The 24,686-nt window shown below is 38.8% G+C and overlaps 2 protein-coding genes across 3 annotated transcripts in view; both read right to left on the bottom strand.

Moving 5' to 3' along the window:
- Positions 1-717: 717 nt before the first annotated feature.
- Positions 718-2,422, bottom strand: LOC111396591 (serine carboxypeptidase-like 50). The gene has a single exon (XM_023023000.1). The coding sequence runs from the start codon at positions 2,344-2,346 to the stop codon at positions 964-966; it is 1,383 nt and encodes a 460-aa protein (XP_022878768.1). The 5' UTR covers positions 2,347-2,422; the 3' UTR covers positions 718-963.
- Positions 2,423-2,646: 224 nt separating this feature from the next.
- LOC111396590 (serine/threonine-protein phosphatase 4 regulatory subunit 3-like) overlaps positions 2,647-24,686 on the bottom strand; it is a 28,065-nt gene continuing 6,025 nt past the window's right edge. Inside the window, exons 10-24 of one of the 2 annotated variants that reach the window (XM_023022998.1) lie at positions 24,024-24,088; positions 23,779-23,847; positions 23,614-23,691; positions 23,437-23,532; positions 8,174-8,244; positions 7,877-7,954; positions 7,675-7,765; positions 5,732-5,827; positions 5,240-5,457; positions 5,033-5,147; positions 4,406-4,537; positions 4,206-4,313; positions 4,019-4,128; positions 3,842-3,937; positions 2,647-3,766 (exon numbers count right to left, since the gene is read on the bottom strand). In XM_023022998.1, the coding sequence (XP_022878766.1) occupies positions 3,256-3,766; positions 3,842-3,937; positions 4,019-4,128; positions 4,206-4,313; positions 4,406-4,537; positions 5,033-5,147; positions 5,240-5,457; positions 5,732-5,827; positions 7,675-7,765; positions 7,877-7,954; positions 8,174-8,244; positions 23,437-23,532; positions 23,614-23,691; positions 23,779-23,847; positions 24,024-24,088 (1,934 nt within the window). In that variant the 3' untranslated portion in view covers positions 2,647-3,255. The remainder of the gene's footprint in view (positions 3,767-3,841; positions 3,938-4,018; positions 4,129-4,205; positions 4,314-4,405; positions 4,538-5,032; positions 5,148-5,239; positions 5,458-5,731; positions 5,828-7,674; positions 7,766-7,876; positions 7,955-8,173; positions 8,245-23,436; positions 23,533-23,613; positions 23,692-23,778; positions 23,848-24,023; positions 24,089-24,686) is intronic. The other variant, XM_023022999.1, reaches the window with a different exon arrangement.

Here is a 24,686-nt window from a genome sequence, read left to right as displayed (position 1 = left end):
GCCATATCCGAAAAGAGTAAAAATTTCATATATTCAACCGTCGAGTAAATTTTCAAAGTAAGTTGAATGTCAGAGAATTTTCTATATGTAAATTTATCAAACCATCAAATTCTTTTATCTACTGAAGATATTAGTGTTCTTCTTTGAAAGAACACAGAGCACTATGATAATTATCGATAATCTTATTATTTAGCTCTAATCAATAGAATCAAACTAAGTGTTGAACAAGTTTTTGATGGACATTTCTTGACCTAATTAAACTCATTAAGATAGAACCTGATCTGGAAAAATAAAAAATAATCCGTTGGATTAACTATTATTGGGTGGCCGCATTTACAAGTCAATTCTTAGAATCCAATCCATCAAACCGTAAATCTTATCTCAAGTTATCAATAATGAAAAAATAGGAAGATTATTAATATGTTTAGTTGGCTGCTATAGTAATTTAATCTGTAGATTAAAGATGAATTCTGCAGCTAGTGCTTTTCCATTATCAAAATAAATATATGTTGACACAAACAGAAGTTTGCTGTGTTCGAAATTGTAGAACGAGTTTTACGTAAAATAAAAATAAATGGGTGTTGGTTGATTAGTTGGCGATAAGTTTACTAAGAACTTTTTTAGTTGTGACTCGTGAGAGTGTTGCTTAGAGAGGAAACTCAAATTGATCAGCTCAAAAATAACTGATTGCTGGCAAGAAACAACAAGCAGACAATATACTGAAAAGCTATTGGAGTTGCTTCGATCTTGGATGAACAGAACAGGATTCAAGCTGATTTATTTATCCAGAGGTCAGGTACAAGAAACTAAAAGGAATTTTCTTGTAATACCTAACCACTGGGGAAATGACACTTGATTGTCGACCCAACAGACTATTTATACTAAAGCGCAGTCTTTTATTTCAAGCTTAAAGCATTCATAATATCAAATTACAACAACAAACACAGCAAATACGAACACAACTCAAATGGTTCCCCTAAAATTGAGAAGTAATTCTTCAATCTTTTCACTGCCAAAAATTCCTCTCTCCAAAATCCAATCTTCAATCATTACTTGAGAATTCACAGCTTGATCTGTAGGCACAAGATGCCCGGCATCCATAACCACGACATGGCTCAAATTTGCCCATTTCTGCACATACCCAGCTAGCTTCCCATCAACCCTCCAAACTTTCCTATTGGCCTCCAAAAACTTCGTGATACCTTCCCACTTCATCTTCTTCATCCAAGCCTCGGTCGACACCACGCCATCTCTCAAATCACATTGTCCCTGATACAGCAAAACTTTTTTATTCTTAACCAACAACTCTACCATGTACCTCACACTCTTCATCACATCATCGTGCAATGCTGCGTACACCACGTCACTGCACACCTCGTAAACCATGTTTTCATCGACTCCAAGTGCCTTTTTCACTTCCGCATTATTCAGAAAGATTCCCACTAAATCATCTTGATAAGGAATTAACCTTCTGAAGTCATATAAAGTGGCTAAACCAGTCATATTTGTCAATGTGTTCAAGATTCTAGTTCTTGCACTTGTTGCCTCACTCCAATTACCATTTCTAGTTAATCCAACAGCATCAGATTGGAGTTTCTCCAAAAGATTCTTTTGCTTTTCATTGATCAGACCTAAATTGTAAGCATTTGTAGCATGAGTAGCCACTTGAATCTCTGGATCCGTCAATCCATTTCCTATAGCAACACCACCCAGATTCACCTTTTTTTCTTTAGGCAACTGGGCATTCTTCTTTAGTATATAATATCCAAGTGCGGGAAGATATTTTCCAGCATAACTCTCACCAGTAATGAAAATCGGCCTAGTTTTGAACAGTTCGTCCAAGGCAATAAATTTCTTAATTGCAATAATAAGGTGCTTAGCAACATCGTGTTGGTTTCTTGGAATTTCTTGAGGTGAAGCAGCTGTGCTAAATCCAGTTCCAATAGGACTATCAAGAAAAAGCAAGCCAAAGATTCGATTCCAAGAACCTGGATTGGCTTCAAGTGAGAGCTGTGGAGACACGCGCCACGGACCGAGCTCGTATAAGTTGGCTAGCATCGAGGAGCAGCCAGGGCCACCTTGGAGCCAAATGACGATGGGCAATTGGGAGAGTGGCGTCTTGTCGTTCGAATTTTGGGCTTCATAGAATGCGTAGAAAATGGCAGAACCAGAGGTGGAGTTCACTGTGAGATAGCCTGATCTTGTGGGAAGGGCGTCTTTCGGGTAGGAAGCGGAGACGGCAGCGGCGGCCGGTGTAGGTATGGAGGAGAGGAAGTGGAAGAGGAAAGTGAGGAAAAGGAGTTTAAAGAACGGTAGTTGAGATTCCATTAGGTGAGCTCGACCCATCGGTCTCCGTTTATGATCCTCGGAAACAGCCTTTTTTTTCCCCGTGTTTGAGTAGCATTTTTCTTCTTCCAATGGAATATTCTGCTTTTATTAACAAAAAATTGCATTAAAAAAGGTTTAAACCTTAATCCAATTTAATAAAAATAAAAATAAAATAAATCGTCTTCCAATGCCCACCAAGAGAAGGAACAAAATAGATGTCGCTGAAGCACCTAACCAACAGAGTATTCATCATTTTTAAACATCCCATTCAATAACTCAAGAAAGATCCTTACAAAAAGAACTTTCTTATAGCTACAGTAAGAATGAAAATATTTTCCATTGATCGCCGAGTCAGCTTTAACCAAATAGGTATATACCAGTCAGCCAGCGTTATACGATTTTACACTTCATTAACGTGAATAACAAGACCAAAATTAACGGGAAATGCATCTGATGATTGACGCCAGGACAATCATTCCCTTCAAACGCTATATTATACAATTCCTCAGACCTCGAATGGAAAAACATTTGAACACAAAATTTGGCCTACACGTTACTCAGCGCCTCTGTCCCACAAACTTGTCTAATAAACAAACAATATCTATACAGAACACAATGTAACCCTATCAGAGTATCGTAGAGTTCGCGTTAAAATCAGAACAAGAGATTGAGCAAGGGAGAAGAATAGGAGAAGCAAAAGCTATAGTTGATGAATGTTTTACAATCGACAATTACTCCACCTAAAATGGCAGGAACTGAACAGTATCCTCCCAGTGTCAAGGGATATTCATTTGAAATTCCCCTCTGCATCCTTGCTCGCTCTTTTTCATCAAGCCCTCTATTGAAAGTTGAGATAGTCATGGCCAATTCTTCTGCAGCACAAGTGCCAGCTAGTGAATTACACGGATAGCTTTCCAGAAATAACTCTCAGGATCCATTCACAGCCATTTCCGGTGAGGACTTGGGTGGTAGCAATGAACAGTCATCACCTCGCTGCCCATTCTCCGGGTAATCATGCAAGCTATCAGAAAAGCTTCTAGGAGAAGCTTCTTCATCTTTGGAATGGGATTCCATATCTGCATTTCCATTATCATCAGATGACCTCATAGAACCCTTCACATTGTAAGCTGGTTCGATGGTGGTCTTCCTTGCATCCAACTGAGGACTGTCAGTTCCAGCACCAGTTGTTTTCTTACTTGGTAGTACTGCCTGGCTTAAGGTAGAGCATAAGGCAGCAAATACACCTTCTCTTGGTTTTGGGCCCTTTGGTGACTGCAGCAACCTTTTTGGCTCAGGCTCCTCCTTTGAAACTGATTTGCGTTTTAACCGGAACTCTGCCAGCCCCTCGTCTTCATCAGATATATCAGACAGTTTTTTAGGTGGAGGCCTGTAATCTTCATCATCCTCATCATCTTCATAGTCAACAAGTCCACTAGCCCTTCATACATAGATGTAAATTTGATTTATAAGCACCTAAGGCGAAAAATAAAATTACAATTGAGGAAATTAATACCTTAACGAAGGGTAGTTTAGAGCAGACCCATTAGCCAAGACAGGCTGAGATTGCACTCTGTTAGTGCTGGCAGCTGATGCAGAATTTTCTTCATCACTAATTAACATGCAGAATTGGTCATTACGTGGTGTCTATAATTTGAGATCCACCATTATACATTCCACAATGACAACAAACCTGTCCTCATTAAAATAGTCTTCTTCCTCTCTCTCCAAAGCACGCTCATCTATCCGTTTCCTCTGGTCTAACAAACTAGCAGTGCTTCTCATTCCAGTACTCTCTAGGGACTGCAAATTCGTTCATCATGATCTAAACACAGAGAAGTCCAAATGAAATAAAAACCCATAAAATAAAAGATAAATACCTGCTCGTATTTAACTTTTAGAGCTTGAATGGAAGACAAGTTCTCAAGTTTGACCAACTGATCCCAGAATGAATCAACAATATATCTAAGTAATATCTTCAAGTTCTCCTGCAAAACACGTGTTTCAAGAAACAAAATGGTGAAATATAGCTAGATGCATCTGTTATGCAATATAAGGGACATCGGAAGGGGATAACCACCTTTCGGATAAATTCAAATAGTTCAAGTACGGCAGAGTTCAAAAGATTGTATCTATCACCATTAGCAACAAATGCATCTACAATGGGTTTGAAAAGGTTGTTCTTCACAATGTGATCCATAAGATGCTCATCCTGCAATGCATCACCAAACAAACAACAAAGAAATTGAGAACCAAGCTAATGCCTGACATAGGCCGGCTAGATTGAAAACAAAAGGTCTCACAAGAGAGATTCATGAAAGCACACAATCTCAAGGAGAAAGGAGCCAAAGAGCACGACCACGTGAATACCAAAATCTATCCACATAAAATAGCAGGTCAAATTACTTCACATGACCAATGCACATTATTCTTCCTTCAGGTATCAAATACACAGAAAAATAAGATAATGCAAACATGAGATACTTAATCGATTTGGGAAAACATTATCCTTGAGAACCATAAATTAGAATCTCAAATGCAGCAAATAAAGGAGTGCGAACTTCTTCAAATGGTTTCAAAGAAAAATGGAAAGAAAATAATGTTTCATTTTAATTCACCCAGAGGAGAACAGTTCAAATGTAAACTTCAGTTTACCTCGACGATATTAATCTCTCGAGTTTTTCAAAAGATAAAACAATCAACTTACACTGCGAGAAATAAGAGTCCTCACGAATCTAACAGCAGCAACTACAAGATACTTTTCCCGCCTTCTTGTCAGATATAAAACCTTATCGATCACGTTATTAAGTAAAAAATCACATCTGCAGAACAACATGAAGCTTAAATTCAAAATGAACTCTGATGCAGCATATCACAGCTAACAAAGTTGAACGAAGGGTGCTATGAAAATTACTTTATTCTGTAAGGATGGTGCAAAACACAGAAGCATAGAAGATCACAAATGCTCAATAGTATTTCAGGCCTCACTCCCCTTTGGTTCCCATTTCCTCCTCCTGAGCTCACAAACTTACTGCTTGTTTGAGCAGCATCATTTGGTTGGCATGATGATGTTATAGCATCTATTAACTGACCCAAGTGCTTCTCGTAGAAAATTTCAACAATACTCTCTCTCTGTAACAAAAGTAAAATTATTACATAAATCACAAGGACAGCATAAACTATGATAACAAAAATAATGCCGATAACGTCCTCACGTGCAAATAAATAAATACACACACACACACAGAGGCAAGGATGCACCATAATGCTTAATAGCCTTTTGGTCTTAATTATAGTTTAATTTGAGTCGTGACCAAAAAACACGACTCTCATCGTGAGAATAATAACAGAAGGCGATGGCTGAGAGAAAGATTATAAATTGAACAACAAAGTACAAGTAAAGCACCTGTGACGCTGATGTATATGAATCCAAAAGACTGCGAAGAATTTCAAGAAATTGGCAGTGCATATCATCTCCAAAATCTGTTAGCATATTTTTCACCTGCAAATAAAAGATTCACTCTAACTACTATTTTCAGCATAGAGATATGAATTAATATCAGTACACACAGTATTCCACCCAAGACCATGTTTCACACGCGTGCACACACACAGAACCCCAAAATTTGAAGCAGGCTGCTATTTTACTCTATGATGCTCGGACCCAGGCATGGCTATCGGATATGGGTACATATCTAAGTACCGAATATTTTATTTTTTAAAATGTAGGATACGGGAACATGACTAAAAAGAGTCTAAATTTTGGACACGGATACGTGGCTATGTCTTTCAAACTTCAATTTTTTTACTAACTCAAGATATTATTTTGAATAGACCAAAATCAATCGTTCACAAAGAATGAAATAGTATTGAATAAGGAGTTAAGACTAATAAAATATAATTTTTGGATTTAATTTTTAATTATGAAAAGTTAATTACTAAATGTTATATAAAATAGAAAATGAGGGACTTGATTGCAATTTGAATTTAGTAGAGCACTAAGTAGTATTATATGGAATCCATTTTCTTTTCATACAAACAAAACCCTAAACCATCGATACGGAAAGGGAAAGAAGGAAAAAAAATGAAGAAAAGAAAAGGGAAAGAAAGGAGAAAATCTAGCGCCATAGCTTTTCTCTACACTCTCAGAGGTGACGATAGGTTTATTATAGAGAGTAGAAACGGAAAGAAAAGGAAAAGAAAGAAAGAAAGAAGAAGCAAAAAACAGCGAAGTGTCGGGTTGAAACTTGGAGGATCCTACACATATCCCATATTCATACCCATGTCGTGTAGTATCCGATACAGGTAGTCCAACCATTTCAAAGAGTCCGAATATCAGAGATTTTAAATGATGATATATATTTACACAAAAGATACTGTAATGAAAACATCTTAGTGCTATCGTGATTTCCCCTCACAAATATAACCACTTTCACCCCATTCTTCCTGCCCCGAAATGAAAGGTAGAAAGGCTGCAGAGATTAACATGAAAAGCTTGGAACTTAGAGTGTGTTTGATTGGCATGGAAAATATCACCTAGAAAAGAAAATATTTTACATCTTTTGTGGAAAATAAAAACCACCTCTACCCCAAAAAAATGTTTTCCTTAATAACAAGGAAAATTAGGCATATTTTCAAAAGTTGGAAAATATTTTTCATAGAAAAAATGGCAATCAAACACTCTAAGTAGGAATTTAGGTAGAAAACTGATATTTTCCATGGAAAATAAATGTAATCAAACACACCCTTAATGTCCATGGCCATGGTTTTTCCTAACATGTCATCTATATGATCTGAACATAGAAAACCCAGGCACTTCACCCTGCCAAAATGTCCTACACTGGCCACATGTCAGGTACATTGGGACACTAGGAAAATATTGCAGCCAATCTTCTAATTTCTCCTGGATATGCTGGAAACTTAGGGGTGCACTAACAAATTTTCTCAAGTACACACTAGTACAGACAAAAGGATTACTTTTGGGATCCAAATGTAATTGAAAGAAAAATTGGTTAACTATAATATGACCAAAAGTTCAGATGACCACCAAAATTGGATACATATATAACTAGGTAAGAAAAAGGAATAGCTAACTACATTTTGGAAAATGATGTCATCCCATATTCAGGTCATGTCATGTCATGTTCATGGCCATAACCATGATCGTGGTAGTATCCACACTTAGATCTACACAAAAACATAAAATTCGAGAGTTTTCTTAACATATCTTGTGACTGCCTCAAGATAACAACTAATTCCACTAATACTAAGAAGGAAATTTATACAGCCATTACATGCAACAAAAAGCTGTTGTAAACTCCAGGAAATAAAGAATCCAATATTGCTCACCAAAAGTCCAAAAAGAACACCTTCTTGCCTAGTTACATAAGAACGTAAGATACTGGGATCCTGATTCAGAAAAAGAATGAGAATGTCTGTCCTGTATCCATTACAAGAAATTATTGTGAATATTTCAGATACTCGGGAAAACTAAGAATAGAGAAAAAATATTTTGAATGTTCATACTAAAAACTTGGAATTATTTTATTACCCAGTCAACACAAGCTTTTTGTCATCACTCTGCAAAACGTCAGCAATGATGTCAAATATGCCTTCACTGACAAGATCCCTACAAGCATTAAAATACTTCTAGTAATAAAGTAAAGCACATAAATAACATTAATTCATGCATACGAGACTATTTTTACATTTCAGGCAAAAAATTTTGAACTTGTAGAACAAGTTAAAAATCAATTTCTAAGTTCGGTAAAGATGTAATACTGCTGTAATTGATATTATATTTTATACCAGAAAGAGAGCGAAGCAGAATTTATGATTTTTAACATACCTAAATAGTCGGAGCTGCTGAACCATCTGCAAGCTCTTGCTTAAGGTACAAAACTCATGCAAGAAGTGTACCTATTTCAATCACAAAATATCAAATTTAGCAAGACAGCGAACAGCCCCACCCCTCCCTAATAATTCGTATGTAGCACTGACACAGAACAATGAGCAGGTAACAGACAGATTAAAATTCTTTCAAATTATGAATTTATAGTGTCTTTATTTTTATACTTGCTATTTTCATTAGAACAATATTATTTTTTGCTTCACTAAATTTTTTTGAATTAGAATGGTTATTTTGTTGACTAACACAATGATCGTACCATTTAGAAGTAGTTCCAATTCAAGAAAAGTAACTTTTCTATACAAATATTTTAATAATTAAGAAATTCTTAAAAAGTTATACGCTGAACTCACGAGCATAAATTAAAATAATACAAAACTATAGTACATGAAACTTGGCATGTTGGTTACATGTTCAAGTTTCACAGGGTGCCTTTTTTCTTGGCACAGAAAGGGACACCGTGTGGCAGTAGTCTGCTCCGCTAGATTACCTTCCGCCTTTTCTCGATCGCGTCAGAACGAAAGAAAATTTGATTACAATTTTGTAGAAAGCTTACAATAAAGAATTTGAATACATTGAAAGTAAATTGAACATTGATTGATGAAAACTGAACATTACAATTGATGAAAGCAGAAAATTACAATTGCTGGTGCAGGGGGCGGACACCAGTGAGCTTGAAAGATTTTTGAATGACTAATACTCCCTATAATAGAATTCTGAACAAAAACCTAAGTGACAGGAGTAGACGTTTAAAAGACGAGGAATCATATTAAACGTTTACCAATATCAAAGCTATTTTACAACTGAAATAACTATTACAATAAAAAAAGAATTACAACTCGAACTTGAAGTAATATTTATAATGTGCGGCCGAAATTGGACAAACTGCGGCTACGATAGTGTCAAGGGGCTAAGTAAAGCTGCAGTCCTTGACATTCTACCCCATTTGTTTTGGCGACGTCCTCGGTGCCATCAATGCATGATATGCTTCAATTAATGGTTTAACGGCTCCGAGATCTTTTTCTCTTTCCCAAGTATTCTCCTCGCTACTGCATCCCATCCATTTGACCAAGTACTCCTGATGATCTTTTCTAGAAGCTCGAGTGATTCGATGGTCAAGAATAGCTTCAGCAACCTTCTTTCCAGCTTTCTTCAGTTCAAACACAGGTCGCTTTGGCTCATTTCTATATGCGTCCTCCTTATCCGCAGAGTATGGCTTCAAAACACTAACATGAAGGACCTTGTGAATTTTACACCATGAAGGGAGTTCAACTCTGTATGCAACTCTTCCAATCCTCTTCACGATAGGTAATGGTCCAATGTATTTTGACGACAATCTTGAGTCCTCCCATTTGTTGGTTTGTAAACATTTCTGTCGGGAAGCTTAACCATTACCAGATCTCCAACATTGAATTCAATGAAACGGCGCTTTAGATCTGCAGACTTTTTATACCGTTTTTTAGCTTTCTCAAGATAACTCCGAGCAATTTCAATATTTCGTTTCCACTCTTGAGAAAAGTTCTTTGCTTGAGGGAACTTAGTACTTCGTTCGATATCCAATGTATGACGGAGTAGCGGTTGCTGGCCAGTAACAATCTCAGAAGGACTCTTATTGGTAGAAAAGCTTTTTGGGCATTGAAGCAAATTTGGGCTGCATCCAAAAGTTTTACCCAGTTTTTCTACAAAGTAGAGATAAAGTGCCGAAGATATTCTTCTAGCATAGAATTGAAGCGCTCCGTCTGTGTACCAGATTGTAGGTGAAAACTAGAACTCATGCTCAAAGTTGAACCAAGAAGTTTGAACAACTCAATCCAAAATATGCCAGTGAAACGAGGATCTCGATCACTGACGATGTCCTTAGGCAGCCCCCAGTATTTGACAATATGTTTAAAGAAGAGTTGAGCTGTCTCTTCCGCAGATACATACTTAGGCGCTGCAATGAAAGTTGCATATTTTGACAGACTGTCCACCACGACAATGATAGTGCCAAAATCCTCAACTTTTGGCAACCCAATAATGTAGTCCATCGATACACTTTCGAATGGCCGGGTTGGGATGGAAAGGGGCTCCAGTAAGCCCGCCTTTTTCTGATGATCTGTCTTATCTTGCTGACAAATAAGACAGGTTTTTACATATGTTGCAATGTCGTCCCGCATTTGAGGCCAGTAGTATGCACGTTGCAATAGTGCACAAGTGCGTTCATCTCCGGGGTGCCCTATCCAAATTGTGTCATGGCATTCTGTAATTAGTGATTTTCTCAGATCTCCGCCCTTAGGAACGTATAGACTGTCTCCCTTTGTCTTCACTAGTTCTCCATCGAGCCAGAACTGTCGAGTTTTACCCTGCTTGATGAGTTCGACCAAATATTGGGTAGCCGGGTCCTTCTCCAAAAGTGCCCGAATTTGGTCTCTAGTATTTGTGGAGATTGTGCTCCCTGAAAGAGCAGCTACGGAGTAGATGGCGACTAAATCGGCCCGTCGACTAAGAGCATCAGCAACATGATTACTAGAGCCGGGACGATACTCTAACATAAAATTGAACTCTGAAAGGAATTCCTGCCAACGAGCCTGTTTGCTCGATAGTTTTGGTTGGGATATGAAGTGACTAGCTGCAGTGTTATCTGTCTTCACAATAAATGGAGACCCAAGCAGATAGTGACGCCATCCTCTGAGACAATGGACTACTACCAACAATTCCTTTTCATATACCGAGTACTGGTTTAACTTCCAACTCTTATATGCTACCGGATGTCCTTCTTGCATGAGGACTCCACCAAGTGCAAAATCTGAAGCATCTGTATAAACTTCAAATGGTTTAGCCATATCCGGTAAGGCTAAAACCGGGTTCGTCCACATGGACTTATTCCACCTTTCAAAAGCAGCTTGACATTGGGATGACCAATCCCAATCCTTATCCTTCTTTGTCAATTCAGTAAGTGGCAGTGCAATTTCTAAGTAGCCTTTCACAAATCTTCGATAGTAATTGCATAACTCAAGAAATGAACGTACATCATGTACGATTTTTGGTGGTTGCTAATCTTTGATGGCTGTAACTTTCTTCGAATCCATGCGGATTTTACCTTGTTCAATGATGTGACCCAAGAAACTGATAGATGTCTGAGCAAATGAGTATTTAGACGACTTAGCATAAAGTTCATTCTCCCGTAGCCGATTAAAAACTTGCCTCACATGCTGGACATGTTCCTCCAATGTCTCACTGTAGATTACTCTGTCATCCAAGTACACCACGACAAAAACATCTAAGAACCCGTGAAGTACCTGATTCATCATAGTACAAAATGTTGCGGGAGCATTTGTCAAACCAAAAGGCATCACTTTAAATTCAAAGGCTCCATATCTAGTTACCACCGTAGTCTTTGCTTCGTCTCCCTCCTTGATCCGAACTTGCCAGTATCCGGACCTAAGATCAATTTTTGTGTAATACTTCGCCCGACTCAGTCGATCGAAGCAATCCGCAACCAGTGGGATAGGATAGCTATTCTTTACAGTAATCTTGTTCAAGGCTCGATAGTCACGCTACATTTTAAGAGAACCATCGGCCTTTTTCTGAAACAATACAGGAGCTCCATATGGCGACTTCGCAGGCACAATAATTCCACTCTCCAGCATTTCTCCTAATTGCTCCTAAGCTCTTCAAGCTCAGGCTGAGACATATGGTATGGTGCCCTCGTGGGAGGTTTGGCGCCTGGAATAAGTTCAATCTCATGATTAATCGTCCTTCTTGGTGGTAATTTCTTTGGTAATTCTTCCGGCATGATATCCTCAAATTCCTGAATAAGCCTTTTAACGGGTTTTGGAATAGGACCATTCGCCTCCTCGATCTCCTCTAATTGAAGAGTGCACAAAAAAGAGGGTTCATTTCTCTTGAAACCCTTACTAAATTGCATGGCTGAGATACTCTTCTCGCCCAATTTCCCAACCTGTGTAGGGATGACACACGACTTATTACCCATCATCATTAATGAATCGGAATATGGCAACACTGCTGTCTTAGTATCCCGAAGAAACTCCAATCCTAGAATAAGCTTGAAATCATCCATCTGAACTGCAGATAAATGTCCTTCCCTCGAAATGACCTACTTTGATCAACACCGATTTCGCCACTCCAGCTATTGGTTGACCAGCGAAGTTGATTGCTTTGACTTTTCCACTACCCTTTTCTAGGACAAGTCCGAGCCGCTCTACTTCGGTACATACAAGGTAGTTGTGGGTAGCACCAGTATCCACCATAGCCCTGATTGGCTTCCCATTGATTTTTACATCAATGTAAATTAAGCCTTTGGCCCTACAAATTCGAACCTTCGCTTCTTCCATCTTTGCCTCTTTCAATGGGACATCATCATTTTCAGCAATCCGATGCGACAGTATGTTGCACCGATGTGAAAATGCCCCAACTACATCCTCATCCTCTTCAGAGTCGATCTCACTATGACAATTAGCCTGTGAGACCTCTTGCTTTGAACTTGACCCGCCACTTCCTAACTAACAATATGTATTCACCATCCGTTTCTGAGGACACTCTGACACCCGATGAGGTCCTTCACATAAAAAGCACTTCAATTTGGGAGTGGCATCAGTTCGGCCCTCCGTTGCTTTTCCTTTGTTCCAGTTGTTACTGTTGTTGCTGTTAAAATTTCCTTGACGGCTATTATAATAGTTTCCCTGAAACTCACGGGTGCTTTAATAGGCTCCTCCTCAATTCTGAGAGTAACGCTCTCCTTCATTTGGGTTCGAGCTGGATCTGTAAGATCTGTTACCACCTCCAATTGCTTGATTACTCCCTGAAGGTCGATCTTTTCTAGATTTTGTTTGGTAGTCGCTCAAGCATTCAGGGGCTCCCATGGCCGTGCTCAAATCAGTAACTTTGTCTTTGAAGTTCCATGCGTGTCCACGGTTTCAACCCTTCCATAAAGACAAATAGCTTATCCTTTTCCGACATATCTCGAATATTCAGCATATGCCCTGAGAAGGATTTCACATACTCCCTGATAGAGCTCGTATATTTCAGGTCTCGTAGTGCCCGTAGAGCCTGATACTCGACATTTTTCGAGAAAAACTGCGATCTGATCGCTTCCTTGAGGAGATCCCAAGAATCTATTCGAATCCTGTGAGCCCAAATCTCAGCATATTTGGTTCGCCACCATAGTTTTGCATCTCCACCCAGATACATGGTAGCTGTGGTTACCTTTCTAGCTTCGTCTTCGATTGAAGTTGGGAGAAAGTACTGTTCCATATCAAACAAGAAGTTCTCGACTTCTTTTGCATCACGTACCCCTCCGTAGGTACACGGTCCAGAAATTTTGAGTCTAGGAGCATAACTCAGGTACGGGAGCTTGCCCATTGCCCACCGCACGTTGGAGTACCCGCAGTTGAGCTCTCAACGATTCCATTTCATCCTGCAGATCAGGAGTGATTGCAGCAGCTTCAATCATTGCTGCACAAGCCCTTTGGATTTCATCCTTGTTGGATGTCTAATCCACGAATCTCGGATTCGGCCATCTCGACTTATTCCTCTAGACCTTCCAAAGCATAGCACAACCTAGTAGTTGTCTCATCAAGCGCATCCACACGCTGTTTAGTAGTACCCTTCTTTTAAGGTTCTACTACTTCAGTGGTATGGGATATAATTGGATCCATAGCTTTCTTATCGAGGGTCGTGAGTCGCAGCTCTGATACCAACTTTCACGGGGTGCCTTTCTTCTTAGCACAGAAAGGGACACCGTGCGACAGTAGTCTGCTCCACTAGACTACCTTCCGCCTTTTCTCGATCGCATCGGAAAGAAAGAAAATTTGATTATAATTTTGTAGAAAGCTTACAATGGAGAATTTGAATACATTGAAAGTAAATTGAACATTGATTGATGAAAACTGAACATTATAATTGATGAAAGCAGAAAATTACAATTGCTGGTGCAGGGGGCGGACACCAGTGGGCTTGAAAGATTTTTGAATGACTAGTACCCCCTATAATAGCATTTTGAACAAAAACCTAAGTGACGGCAGTAGACGTTTAAAAGACGAGGAATCATGCTAAACGTTTACCAATATCAGAGCTATTTTACAACTGAAATAACTATTACAATGAAAAGAGAATTACAACTCGAACTTTAAGTAACATTTACAATGTGCGGCCAAAGTTGGGCAAACTGCGGCTGCTATAGTGTCAAGGGGCTAAGTAAAGCTTCAGTCATTGACACCAAGATATGTCACGAAAGCGTCCCTCACCCATCGAAATTCTTTGAACGTATAAAGTATAGGACAGACTACATGGCTTGTGGGATCATGCCCCAAAGTGTTGGTAGTCTAATAGTTGTTGGACACCGAAACCCACCCTAGGAGGAACCACATAATATTAGGTCCCAAATGGTAAGTTTCTACCTAACTCTTTATCGGGAGCAGTTTGAATGGTGGCCAGAGCTGTAAGGGCTAGATTTTTCTACTATTAAGGAAGAGGATGCTAGTTGGCTAGAGAGACCACTCGGGAAGAATGAAATTAAGGAGGTGGTATTTAGTATGAATGACAACAAGGCTCCAGGACCAGACGGTTTTTCATTCTCATTTTATAAGACTTGTTGGGAAGTGGTGCAATTGGATATTGTGGATATCCTTACTTATATTTTTTTCCAGTGCATCAAGTTCTTGAGAAGCTCCAATGCTACATATATTGTAATAATTCTTAAGAAACCGGAAGCGACAGATATCGAGGACTTTCCATCGATCAGTTTAGTGAATGGGGTGTAAAAGATTATTGCAAAGATTGTGCCAAACAGATTAAACGAGGTGTTAGGGAAAGTGGTGTTTAAATTTCAAAATACTTTTGTCAAAGAGCGCCAGATTTTGGATTCTATACCTATAGCGAATGAATGCATCAAATCAAGATTGCGTTTAGGGGTTCCAAGAACGTTATGTAAGCTTGACATCCAGAAAGCTTATGATCATGTAAATTGGGGATTTCTTTTGTACATGCTCAAGCGACTTGGCTTCGGGGGTAAGTGGTGTCAATGGATTTAGTTTTGTATCTCTACAGTTTCTCAGTTATACTCCTAAGGGTTATTTTCGAAGTAGTAGAGGATTAAGACAAGGAGATCCTCTATCTCCATCGCCTCTTGTTATTGTGATGGAGACTTTCAATAGGATGCTTGAGAAGGCTGTGGAGGAGGGATTATTAAGGAGCTTTCTGATTGATCAGTTGCAGGTATCTCACTTGTTGTTTGCAGATGATATGCTGATATTTTGTGATTTAGATGTTGAGCAACCCCTCCACTTGTTGTTTGAAGTTGCATCTGGATTGACGATAAATCTGGAAACATCTAAGGCTATAACAGTGGAAAAGGTCGAGAATGTGGAGGAGTTGGCTGCTATATTGGGTTACAAGGTTGCCTATGTCATATCTTAGGCTTCCTTTAGGAGTACGGTTTAAAAGTACACATATTTGGAACAATATTGTGAAAAGGGTAGAGAGAAGGCTAACGAGGTGGAAGCGCATGTACCTCTCAAAGGATGGCCATCTAACTCTCATTAAGTCTACTTTGTCGAATCTCCCTACTTATTATTTTTCGTTTCCTATTCCAGTTCTAGTGGCAAAAATACTAGAGAGGATTCAAAAGAAGTTCCTTCGGGGAAGTTTGGGGAAGGAGGAGAAATTACATATTGTTAATTGGGATGCAATTTGTTCTCCCCTAAGGGTAGGGGAGTCTTGGAGTGAGGAGCATTGTATTGTTTAATAAAGCATTGTTGGATAAATGGTTGTGACGATTCAGATTAGAGAAGGAGAGTTTTTGGAAAGAAAGTATAGGGATAAAATATGATGTTATGGCGGGGGATGGTACTCAGTCGATGGCCATGGCACTTATGGGTGAGTTTGTGGCAGTATATTCGACAAGGGTGGAACAATTTTAGGGATAGATTGACTTTTGTGGTGGAAATGGTAATACTATTAGTTTTTGGGATGATTGTTAATGTGAAGAGCAATCTATTAGTCTTTGTATCGCATTGCTTTGGAGCAGTCTACTAATGAGGTCTTAGATATATATAATGAAAGTCTCGATTGGAAAATTGTCTTTTAGCGGGGTTTGCAAGACTAGGAAGTGGATGACTATGCTTTGTTACTGACATCTTTGTATGAAGTTTACATCAGGGTAGGAGAGGGTGATTGTAGCAAGTGGAGGTTGACACGGGATAGTATTCTCTCAGTCGGCACGTATTTTAGATCCTTATTGGGACCCGCGAAGAGTTCATTCCCTTGAAAGATGATATGGTGTTATGTATGTGACTCGTATAGAGTGGAACACAAATTTTCTGGATCAAATAGACCGATACCGGAATAGAGCGGAGTGAGGGGAGCGCAACGCACCAAACGGTCCCTACTTATTATTTATCGTTTCCTATTCCAGTTTTAGTGGCAAAAAGACTAGAGATGATTCAAAAGAAGTTCCTTCGGGGAAGTTTGGGGAAGGAGAAGAAATTACATTTGGTTAATTGGGATGCAATTTGTTCTCCCCTAAAAGTGGGGGAGTCTTGGAGTGAGGAGCCTTGTATTGTTTAATAAAGCATTGTTGGGTAAATGGTTGTGACGATTCAGATTACAGAAGGAGAGTTTTTGGAAAGAAAGTATAGGGATAAAATATGATGTTATGGCGGGGGATAGTACTCAGTTGATGGCCATGGCACTTATCGGTGAGTTTGTGGCAGTATATTCGACAAGGGTGGAACACTTTTCGGGATAGATTGACTTTTGTGGTGGAAATGGTAATACTATTAGTTTTTTGGGATGATTGTTAATGTGAAGAGCAATCTATTAGTCTTTGTATCGCATTGCTTTGGAGCAGTCTACTAATGAGGTCTTAGATATATATATAATGGAAGTCTCGATTGGAAAATTGTCTTTTAGCGTGGTTTGCAGGACTAGGAAGTGGATGATTATGCTTTGTTACTGACATCTTTGTATGAGGTGTACATCAAGGTAGAAGAGGGTGATTGTAGCAAGTGGAGATTGACACGGGATAGTATTCTCTCAGTCGGCACGCATTTTAGATCCTTATTGGGACCCGCGAAGAGTTCATTCCCTTGAAAGATGATATGGTGTTGTGTATGTGACTCATATAAAGTGAAACACAAATTTTCTGGATCAAATAAGCCGATAACGGAATAGAGCGGAGTGAGGGGAGCGCAACGCACCGAACGGTCCCTACTTATTATTTGTCTTTTCCTATTCCAGTTTTAGTGGCAAAAAGACTAGAGAGGATTCAAAAGAAGTTCCTTCGGGGAAGTTTGGGCAAGGAGAAGAAATTACATTTTGTTAATTGGGATGCAATTTGTTCTCCCCTAAGGGTGGGGGAGTCTTGGAGTGAGGAGCCTTGTATTGTTTAATAAAGCATTGTTGGGTAAATGGTTGTGACGATTCAGATTAGAGAAGGAGAGTTTTTGGAAAGCAAGTATAGGGATAAAATATGATGTTATGGCGCGGGGGATGGTACTCAGTCGATGGCCATGGCACTTATGGGTGAGTTTGTGGTGGTATATTCGACAAGGGTGGAACACTTTTCGGGATAGATTGACTTTTGTGGTGGAAATGGTAATACTATTAGCTTTTGCAATGATTGTTAAAGTAAAGAGTAATCTATTAGGCTTTGTATCGCATTGCTTTGAAGCAATCTACTAATGAGGTCTTAGATATATATAATGGAAGTCTCGATTGGAAAATTGTCTTTTAGCGTGGTTTGCAGGACTAGGAAGTGGATGATTATGCTTTGTTACTGACATCTTTGTCTGAGGTGTACATCAGGATATGAGAAAGTGACTGTAGCAAGAGGAGGTTGACACGGGATAGTATTATCCCAGTCGACACATATTTTAGATCCTTATCAGGACCCACGAAGAGTTCATTCCCTTGAAAGATGATATGGTGTTGTGTATATGACTCATATAGAGTGGAACACAAATTTTCTGGATCAAATAGGCTAATACCGGAATAGAGCAGAGTGAGGGGAGCGCAACGCACCGAACGGTGGACATAGGTACACCACCGAACCACATAAATACTTGTGTTGGTTTCTCTCTTTCATCTTTTTATTATTGCACATAAAAATCCAACAAGTGCTATCAGAGCAAGGTTCAGATGGCGAGTTCTTGGATTGCAAAATTCGATGTGATGATGTTTGACGGATCTGAAAATTTTAGATTATTGCAGCGAAGGGTGAACAATTTGTTTGCGTAGTAAGGGATGGTAAAAGCACTATCTGGGAAGAAGCCAAAGGGTACGTCAGATACCGATTGGGAAGAGCTCGAGCCACGAGCAGTTGATACAATTCGACTTTGTTCGACGAATAAGATCATGTATCACGTCATGGACGTTGAGTCTCCGACAGAGGTTTGGGAGAAATTGGAGTCATTATATTGGAAATATCTTACAAACAAGCTACATCTGAAGCAGCAGCTGTACGGGCTCAAGATGTTGAAGGATACAGATCTGATTCAACACACCAATATTTTCCATCAAATTATCAGCAATTTATTGCGACTTGAAATCAAGTTTGATGATGAAGACAAGGCAATGATATTGTCGTGCTCTCTTCCTCCTTCGTACAACTACTTGGCGACGACACTAACGTGGGGTAAGGAAACTCTCAAATTGGAAGAAGTCACATCAGCCTTTTGGCCTACAACCAGCAGAAACTGCGTACTAGCTAAAGTTCATAGAGAAAAGGACTGATCGTTGAGGGCTACCAGAATCGTGGGAGAAGGAAGGACGGGGCTGGTCCTTACAAAGGAAACATGAGATCAAAAACTAGGAATCAAAATTAGAAAAAGTTAAATGCTACAAATGCCATCGAATGGGCCACTTTAAGAAAGACTGTCAGAATAAGAAGTCGGGTGATGAAAGGAAAGGTGATGAGTCCTCAAACTCAGCTAGTGCTGCAGAAAGAGACTCAAATTCTGGAGATGAAGACATGCTATGAGTCTCTGTAGGTATTTCTGAAAAATTACATAACTGTTGGGTACTTGATTCAGCCTATTCATATCGTCCGAGTAATTTTGGATCTGTTCTGATGGGTAATGATGCATCATGTAAGATCATTGGAATAGGGTCCATAAAATTTAAAATCTTCAATGGTGTGGTAAGGACCTTGGAGAATGTTAGGCATGTACCAGAATTGAGAAAGAACCTAATTTCTTAAGACACAAATGGTTATTCTTATAAGTTAGTGTGTGGAGCCTTGACGGTGGAGAAAAAGGCTATGATTGTGATGAAGTGTCAGAAATTAGTAGGGAATATCTACAAACTACTCAGGAATACAATTATATGTGGAGTTGCTACAACAAAATCTAAGTCAAATGACACTCTTCTATGACACATGCGACTGGGGCATATAGGAGAGTGTGACATGGTTGAGCTTTACAAGAGGAATTTGTTGAAGGGGTAAAATCATGCGAGCTGGATTTCTGCAAGTTTTGTGTACTTGGAAAACAATCTAGAGTATAGTTCAAGATTGAAAAGCACAAGACATGGCATTCTTGATTACGTGCACTCTAATGTTTGGGGATGCAGTCTTTGATAAAGCATTTATGCTTAAAGCTTCTCCAGATAAAGAGAAGCTTGGTTCAGACGAGGACAGCAACAAGAGCCAAGTGGTGCAGGTAAAGCTAAACAATGTTGACATAGAGATTAACGCTCAGGGAGCGGATAGTTCTCGATCAGAGATAGAGCAGTATCATAGTATTGCCATAAATAGACCACGTCGCACTAACGGGCCACTAATGAAGTATGGATTCTAGGATTCGACTTCTTATGCACTCATTACCAACAATAACGATCCTATTACTTTTCAAGATGCCATTGGTAATCAGGAGAAGGGTAAACAAATAGAGGCTATAACGGAGGAAATTGAGTCACCGCATAAAAATGATACTTAAGAATTGGTGGAGCTTCCAGAGGGGAAAAAACCGATAGGGTGTAAGTGGATATACAAAAAGAAAAAAGCAATGTCAGAAAACGAAGGAGAAAGATACAAGGCTCGATTAGTACCAAAAGGATACTCACAGAGGAAGAGAGTAGATTATGATAAAATTTTCTCTCCAGTCGTCAAACACACTTCCATCAGGATTGTTTTGGCAATGGTGGCTTGTTTTGATTTGGCGTTAGAGCAACTAGATGAGAATTTTGCTTTCATTCATGTTGATTTGGAAAAGTAGCTAGTGAGGTTCTTGGAACCCGAAAAAGAAAATCTTGTGTATAAACTAAAGAAATATTTATACAAGTTTAAGCAATCTCCACGGCAGTGGTACAAGAAGTTCGACTCTCATATGATTCAGATTGGCTACAGTCGTTGTATGATTGTTGTGTTTACAACAAAGTTCTTAAGGATGACTCATATATTCTCTTGATGTTGTATGTGGACATGTTAATTGCTACTAAAAAATGAATGAGGTAGACAGATTAAAATCTTTATTGAGCAGCAGGTATGATATGAAAGACTTGGGACCGGCTAAGAAAATACTTGGCATGGAGATCAACGGAGATAGGAAAGCCAGAAAATTATGAGTGTCTCAGAAAAATTATTTGAAAAAAGTGTTAGAGAGATTTAGCATGTCCAATACAAAACAAATTGTTACACCATTGGCAAATCACTTCAGATTGTCTAATAATCAATACCCAAAGATTGAAGAAAAAATAGCAGAGATGTCAAAGGTACCTTATTCCAGCGCACTTGGTTGTTTAATGTAAGTAATGGTGTGTACCAGACCAGATCTAGCACATGCAGTCAGTGTGATTAACAAGTATACGGCTAATCCCAATAGAAAGCATTTGAGAGCTATAAAGTAGACTTGAAAGGTACAATGGAGTGTGAGATCATGTTTAAGAGACATCATGATGTTTCAGTTCAGGGATACGCAGATGTAGATTATGCAGGTGACTTGAATGACAGGAGGTCCCATACAGGTTATGTTTTCACACTCGCAGGTGGGCCTATATGTGGAGATCAATGGTGAAGTCACCTGTGGCATTATCTATAATTGAAGCAGAGTACATGGCAGCAACTGAGACAGCCAAGAAATTATTGTGGTTGAGAGGGCTTGTAAGGGAACTTGGGATCAAGCAAGATGGAATGAAGCTGTATTGTAAGCTGTACTGTAATAGTTAGCTCTTAGCGAAGAATCAAATTTATCATGCAAAAACCAAGCACATTGAAGTGAGATTTCACAAGATAAGAGAGTTACTTACTTCAGGAGAGCTGTTGCTAAAGAATGTGCATACCTCAGAGAATGCAGCAGACATTATGACAAAGTCAATCAAAATGGATAGGTTCAAGCATTGCTTGAGCTTGATTAACATATCAAGTGTTAGAGAGGATGTGTCTCAATCCATTGGTCCTAGACAGTGTGATTTCCCAGGTTTTTTTCCTCCTAAGGAGTGAATATTCGTCAAGATGGAGATTGTCATGTATGTGACTTATATAGAGTGGAACACAGGTTTCCTTAATCAAATAGGACGATGCCATCGCTTTACTCCGTTCTGTTCGATGCGCTGCGCTCCCCTCACTCCACTCCGCTCCGGCATCGACCTTGTGTGGGTTTAATTCATTGTCTAGTTGATAGAGACGTTGAATTGGTTAGGGTGCGGGGCAACACCCCCGTGGTACGATAGGGGGATTTTCTTGTACGGGCCTCGAAGTATTGAATGGGCTTGGGTTAGGGTTAGTATAAATAATAATGTTGTAACCCTATTTTTCATACTGAATAAAATTATCTTCGCTACGCTCTCGTGGACGTAGGCATATCGCCGAACCACGTAAATACTTGTGTTGATTTCTCTCCTCTCTTTATTATTGTGCATAAAACCCAACATGTGCTGCCTCCAAGGGTGGCATTTTTACTATTAAATGTTGTCAAGGGACAAGTGTTAACTACAAATAATCTCTGAACAAGGGGATTTTTATATTAAGAGTGGTGCTATATGTTTAGGTGTGATGGGAGACAATTGATCATTTGTTCCTTAACTGTGATGCTGCTCGTTTACTGTGAGACGATATTCTGATATCTCAACACATGGATTTGGGTGATACCGATACGTATTGAAGATTTGTTAAACGCATGGAGGAAAAAATTTCGGGACAAGGATAGCAAGCTTGCATGAAACCTTATTCCGAGTTGCATCGTATGGTGTGTGTGAAGAAAAAGAAACACCCGTTGTTTTGATGATAACATGGACAATAAAGCAGATTAGGGAATTATTTTATTTAGCATTGTATACTTGGTTTAATGATGCGACTAGTAAGCATATAAATAGGATATCCAATTTTATGTTGTTCCTTTCTGGTGCAAATTAATAATACACTTCCTGTGTATTTTCCATTGATTAATAAAATATTTAATTTCCTTTAAAAAAAATCCATAACTACGTCAATTATATGAAATAATGGATGACTATTCCATCTCTACATTCTTTAAAAGAAAACTTGAACCATTAATGCTTCGACGTTTAAATGTTTACTAGGTGTTGAGGCCAGCAGTTGATTAGAAGGAATAAAACATAGTTTCGGACTTAATACTAGACCCAGCAGTTGGATGCTAGTTCATTTTAATATTTAACATGTAAGAACGTAAAGTAATACCATATTCCATCTCCCACAATTAGCATTGCATAGTAACAATTTAAAAATACTAAATATTGAACATTAGACACATTAATTTAGGTTAGAACTAATTTGGTGTCGAGAAACATAAAACCAATATTATATACAAACAATTTGAAAGTAGTAGTTCCTAAACATTAAAATCACTAATATTGGGTGGAACAAAGCTAGTTCTGAAGAAATTGATCGGTTATTAAATATTAAACCAAGCTGGTTGGCTGTAATTTTAGGGCACAAATGAAACGCTGGCAGCCTGACAGTTCGGTTGCTGAAATAATTGATGATATATGTCAAAATAAATTAAGAGTGCAGTACTTTTTTGCTGAGCCAACCCATGTCATTGTTTGATGGTCAATGTCGTGTAACTTATCCTAGAAATTACATAATAAACAAATTTAAGATCTGATTACAATGGCGAAAATTGGGCACAGATGATATATGGCTCATAATTTGGATCCCCAAGACTAGAGCATTCATATCCAACGCCGCCACTACCAAACATATGAACTTAGAAGAAATACGTAAGAGGTATTGAAGGATCAATGTTTACCAATGTTTTTTTTGAATCTGCGGAAGTGGTTGGACACTTCAACCTTGCAAACAATTCCTGAATGAAGGTGCTGTCATCTTTCAACAATGAAACAACCTACGGCAAACAACAGAATCGGGATGGAAACAAAAAAAGAAAAGATGTTTAAGAGTTGAACCAACTCGGGCAGTAACATACGGTTGCATTATTTGAATGAATTATAGAATTAAGACTTGCAATGGTGGCCTCATCCAATGCTCTAGGCAAAATGACATCCTGCCAGAGGAATTACAAAGAATAAGTTATCATTTATAGAACAAATTATGAACAACAAGATCCACTTCAAAGCATCAACAGCATCACCTTCAGATAACCGATCCTGTAAGTTTGATGAATCTTGGAAAGGACTAAAGGGTCTTTAATAGGCATAGCCTGAAATATGCCACATAGAATTAGGAATGAATAAAAATATGACATGCACATCAAGCAACTCATTCTGCCCATCCTTCAAATAACAACATTTCGACAAGCAGGACTTCCTTTATCTTTTTCTTTTTCTTTTTTTCTTTTTTTCCAATAGAGGGGAGCGGGTGTTCTGAAGAACGTACCTCCTTGAACACTACATGCTCTTTTAAAAAACTGCGATGATGAACATGAGGTACATCGGGATCAACTGCAAGTAAAATGTACAGAAATTCATCATTACAGTCAGAGCGAAGGACCAAGTCGACATATCCAATACAATGAACAAATCATGTAAATACTCTATTAATCCAAAAAGGTATTCAATATAGAACAAAGATCTACATGTGAAGATCAATTATATCAACATTTACGGGAATGAGACCAGAAGCCAAACCCCTGCAGAGCCCTTTTTCATTTCGAGAGGCAGCATTAGATAATGTTTACAGCTACTAGGGAATAAAAATTAGGGGCTCGTGTTCTTATATATATGCCCGAGCAAAATAGAAGACCATCTGACTTTGAAAAAATAAAACTGAAAACATAACAAAAGAAATCAGCTGACACTTGACATCATTAAGGGAAGATGATGGCCCAACATCAATTAGGTAGAAGTTGAAGTACCCGAAATCTCCTTGTTCAGCTGCAAACAAGCTAAGTACCATAATCCATTAAAGCTTGTAGAAGCCATCGTTGAAGCAAATAACAAAGATTTCAGGACAAAGAAACATTTGTATTTGGCTGCTCCACGAGTAAGGGGATTCAGATTATAACCTTGATGCTGGTGCCAATTTAAGAGGGGGGGGGGG

The sequence above is a fragment of the Olea europaea genome, chromosome 7 (assembly GCF_002742605.1).
Source record: "Olea europaea var. sylvestris chromosome 7, O_europaea_v1, whole genome shotgun sequence".
Lineage (NCBI taxonomy): Eukaryota > Viridiplantae > Streptophyta > Magnoliopsida > Lamiales > Oleaceae > Olea > Olea europaea.
Note: the sequence above shows the minus strand (reverse complement) of the source record. Positions and strands in the feature narration are given on the sequence as shown.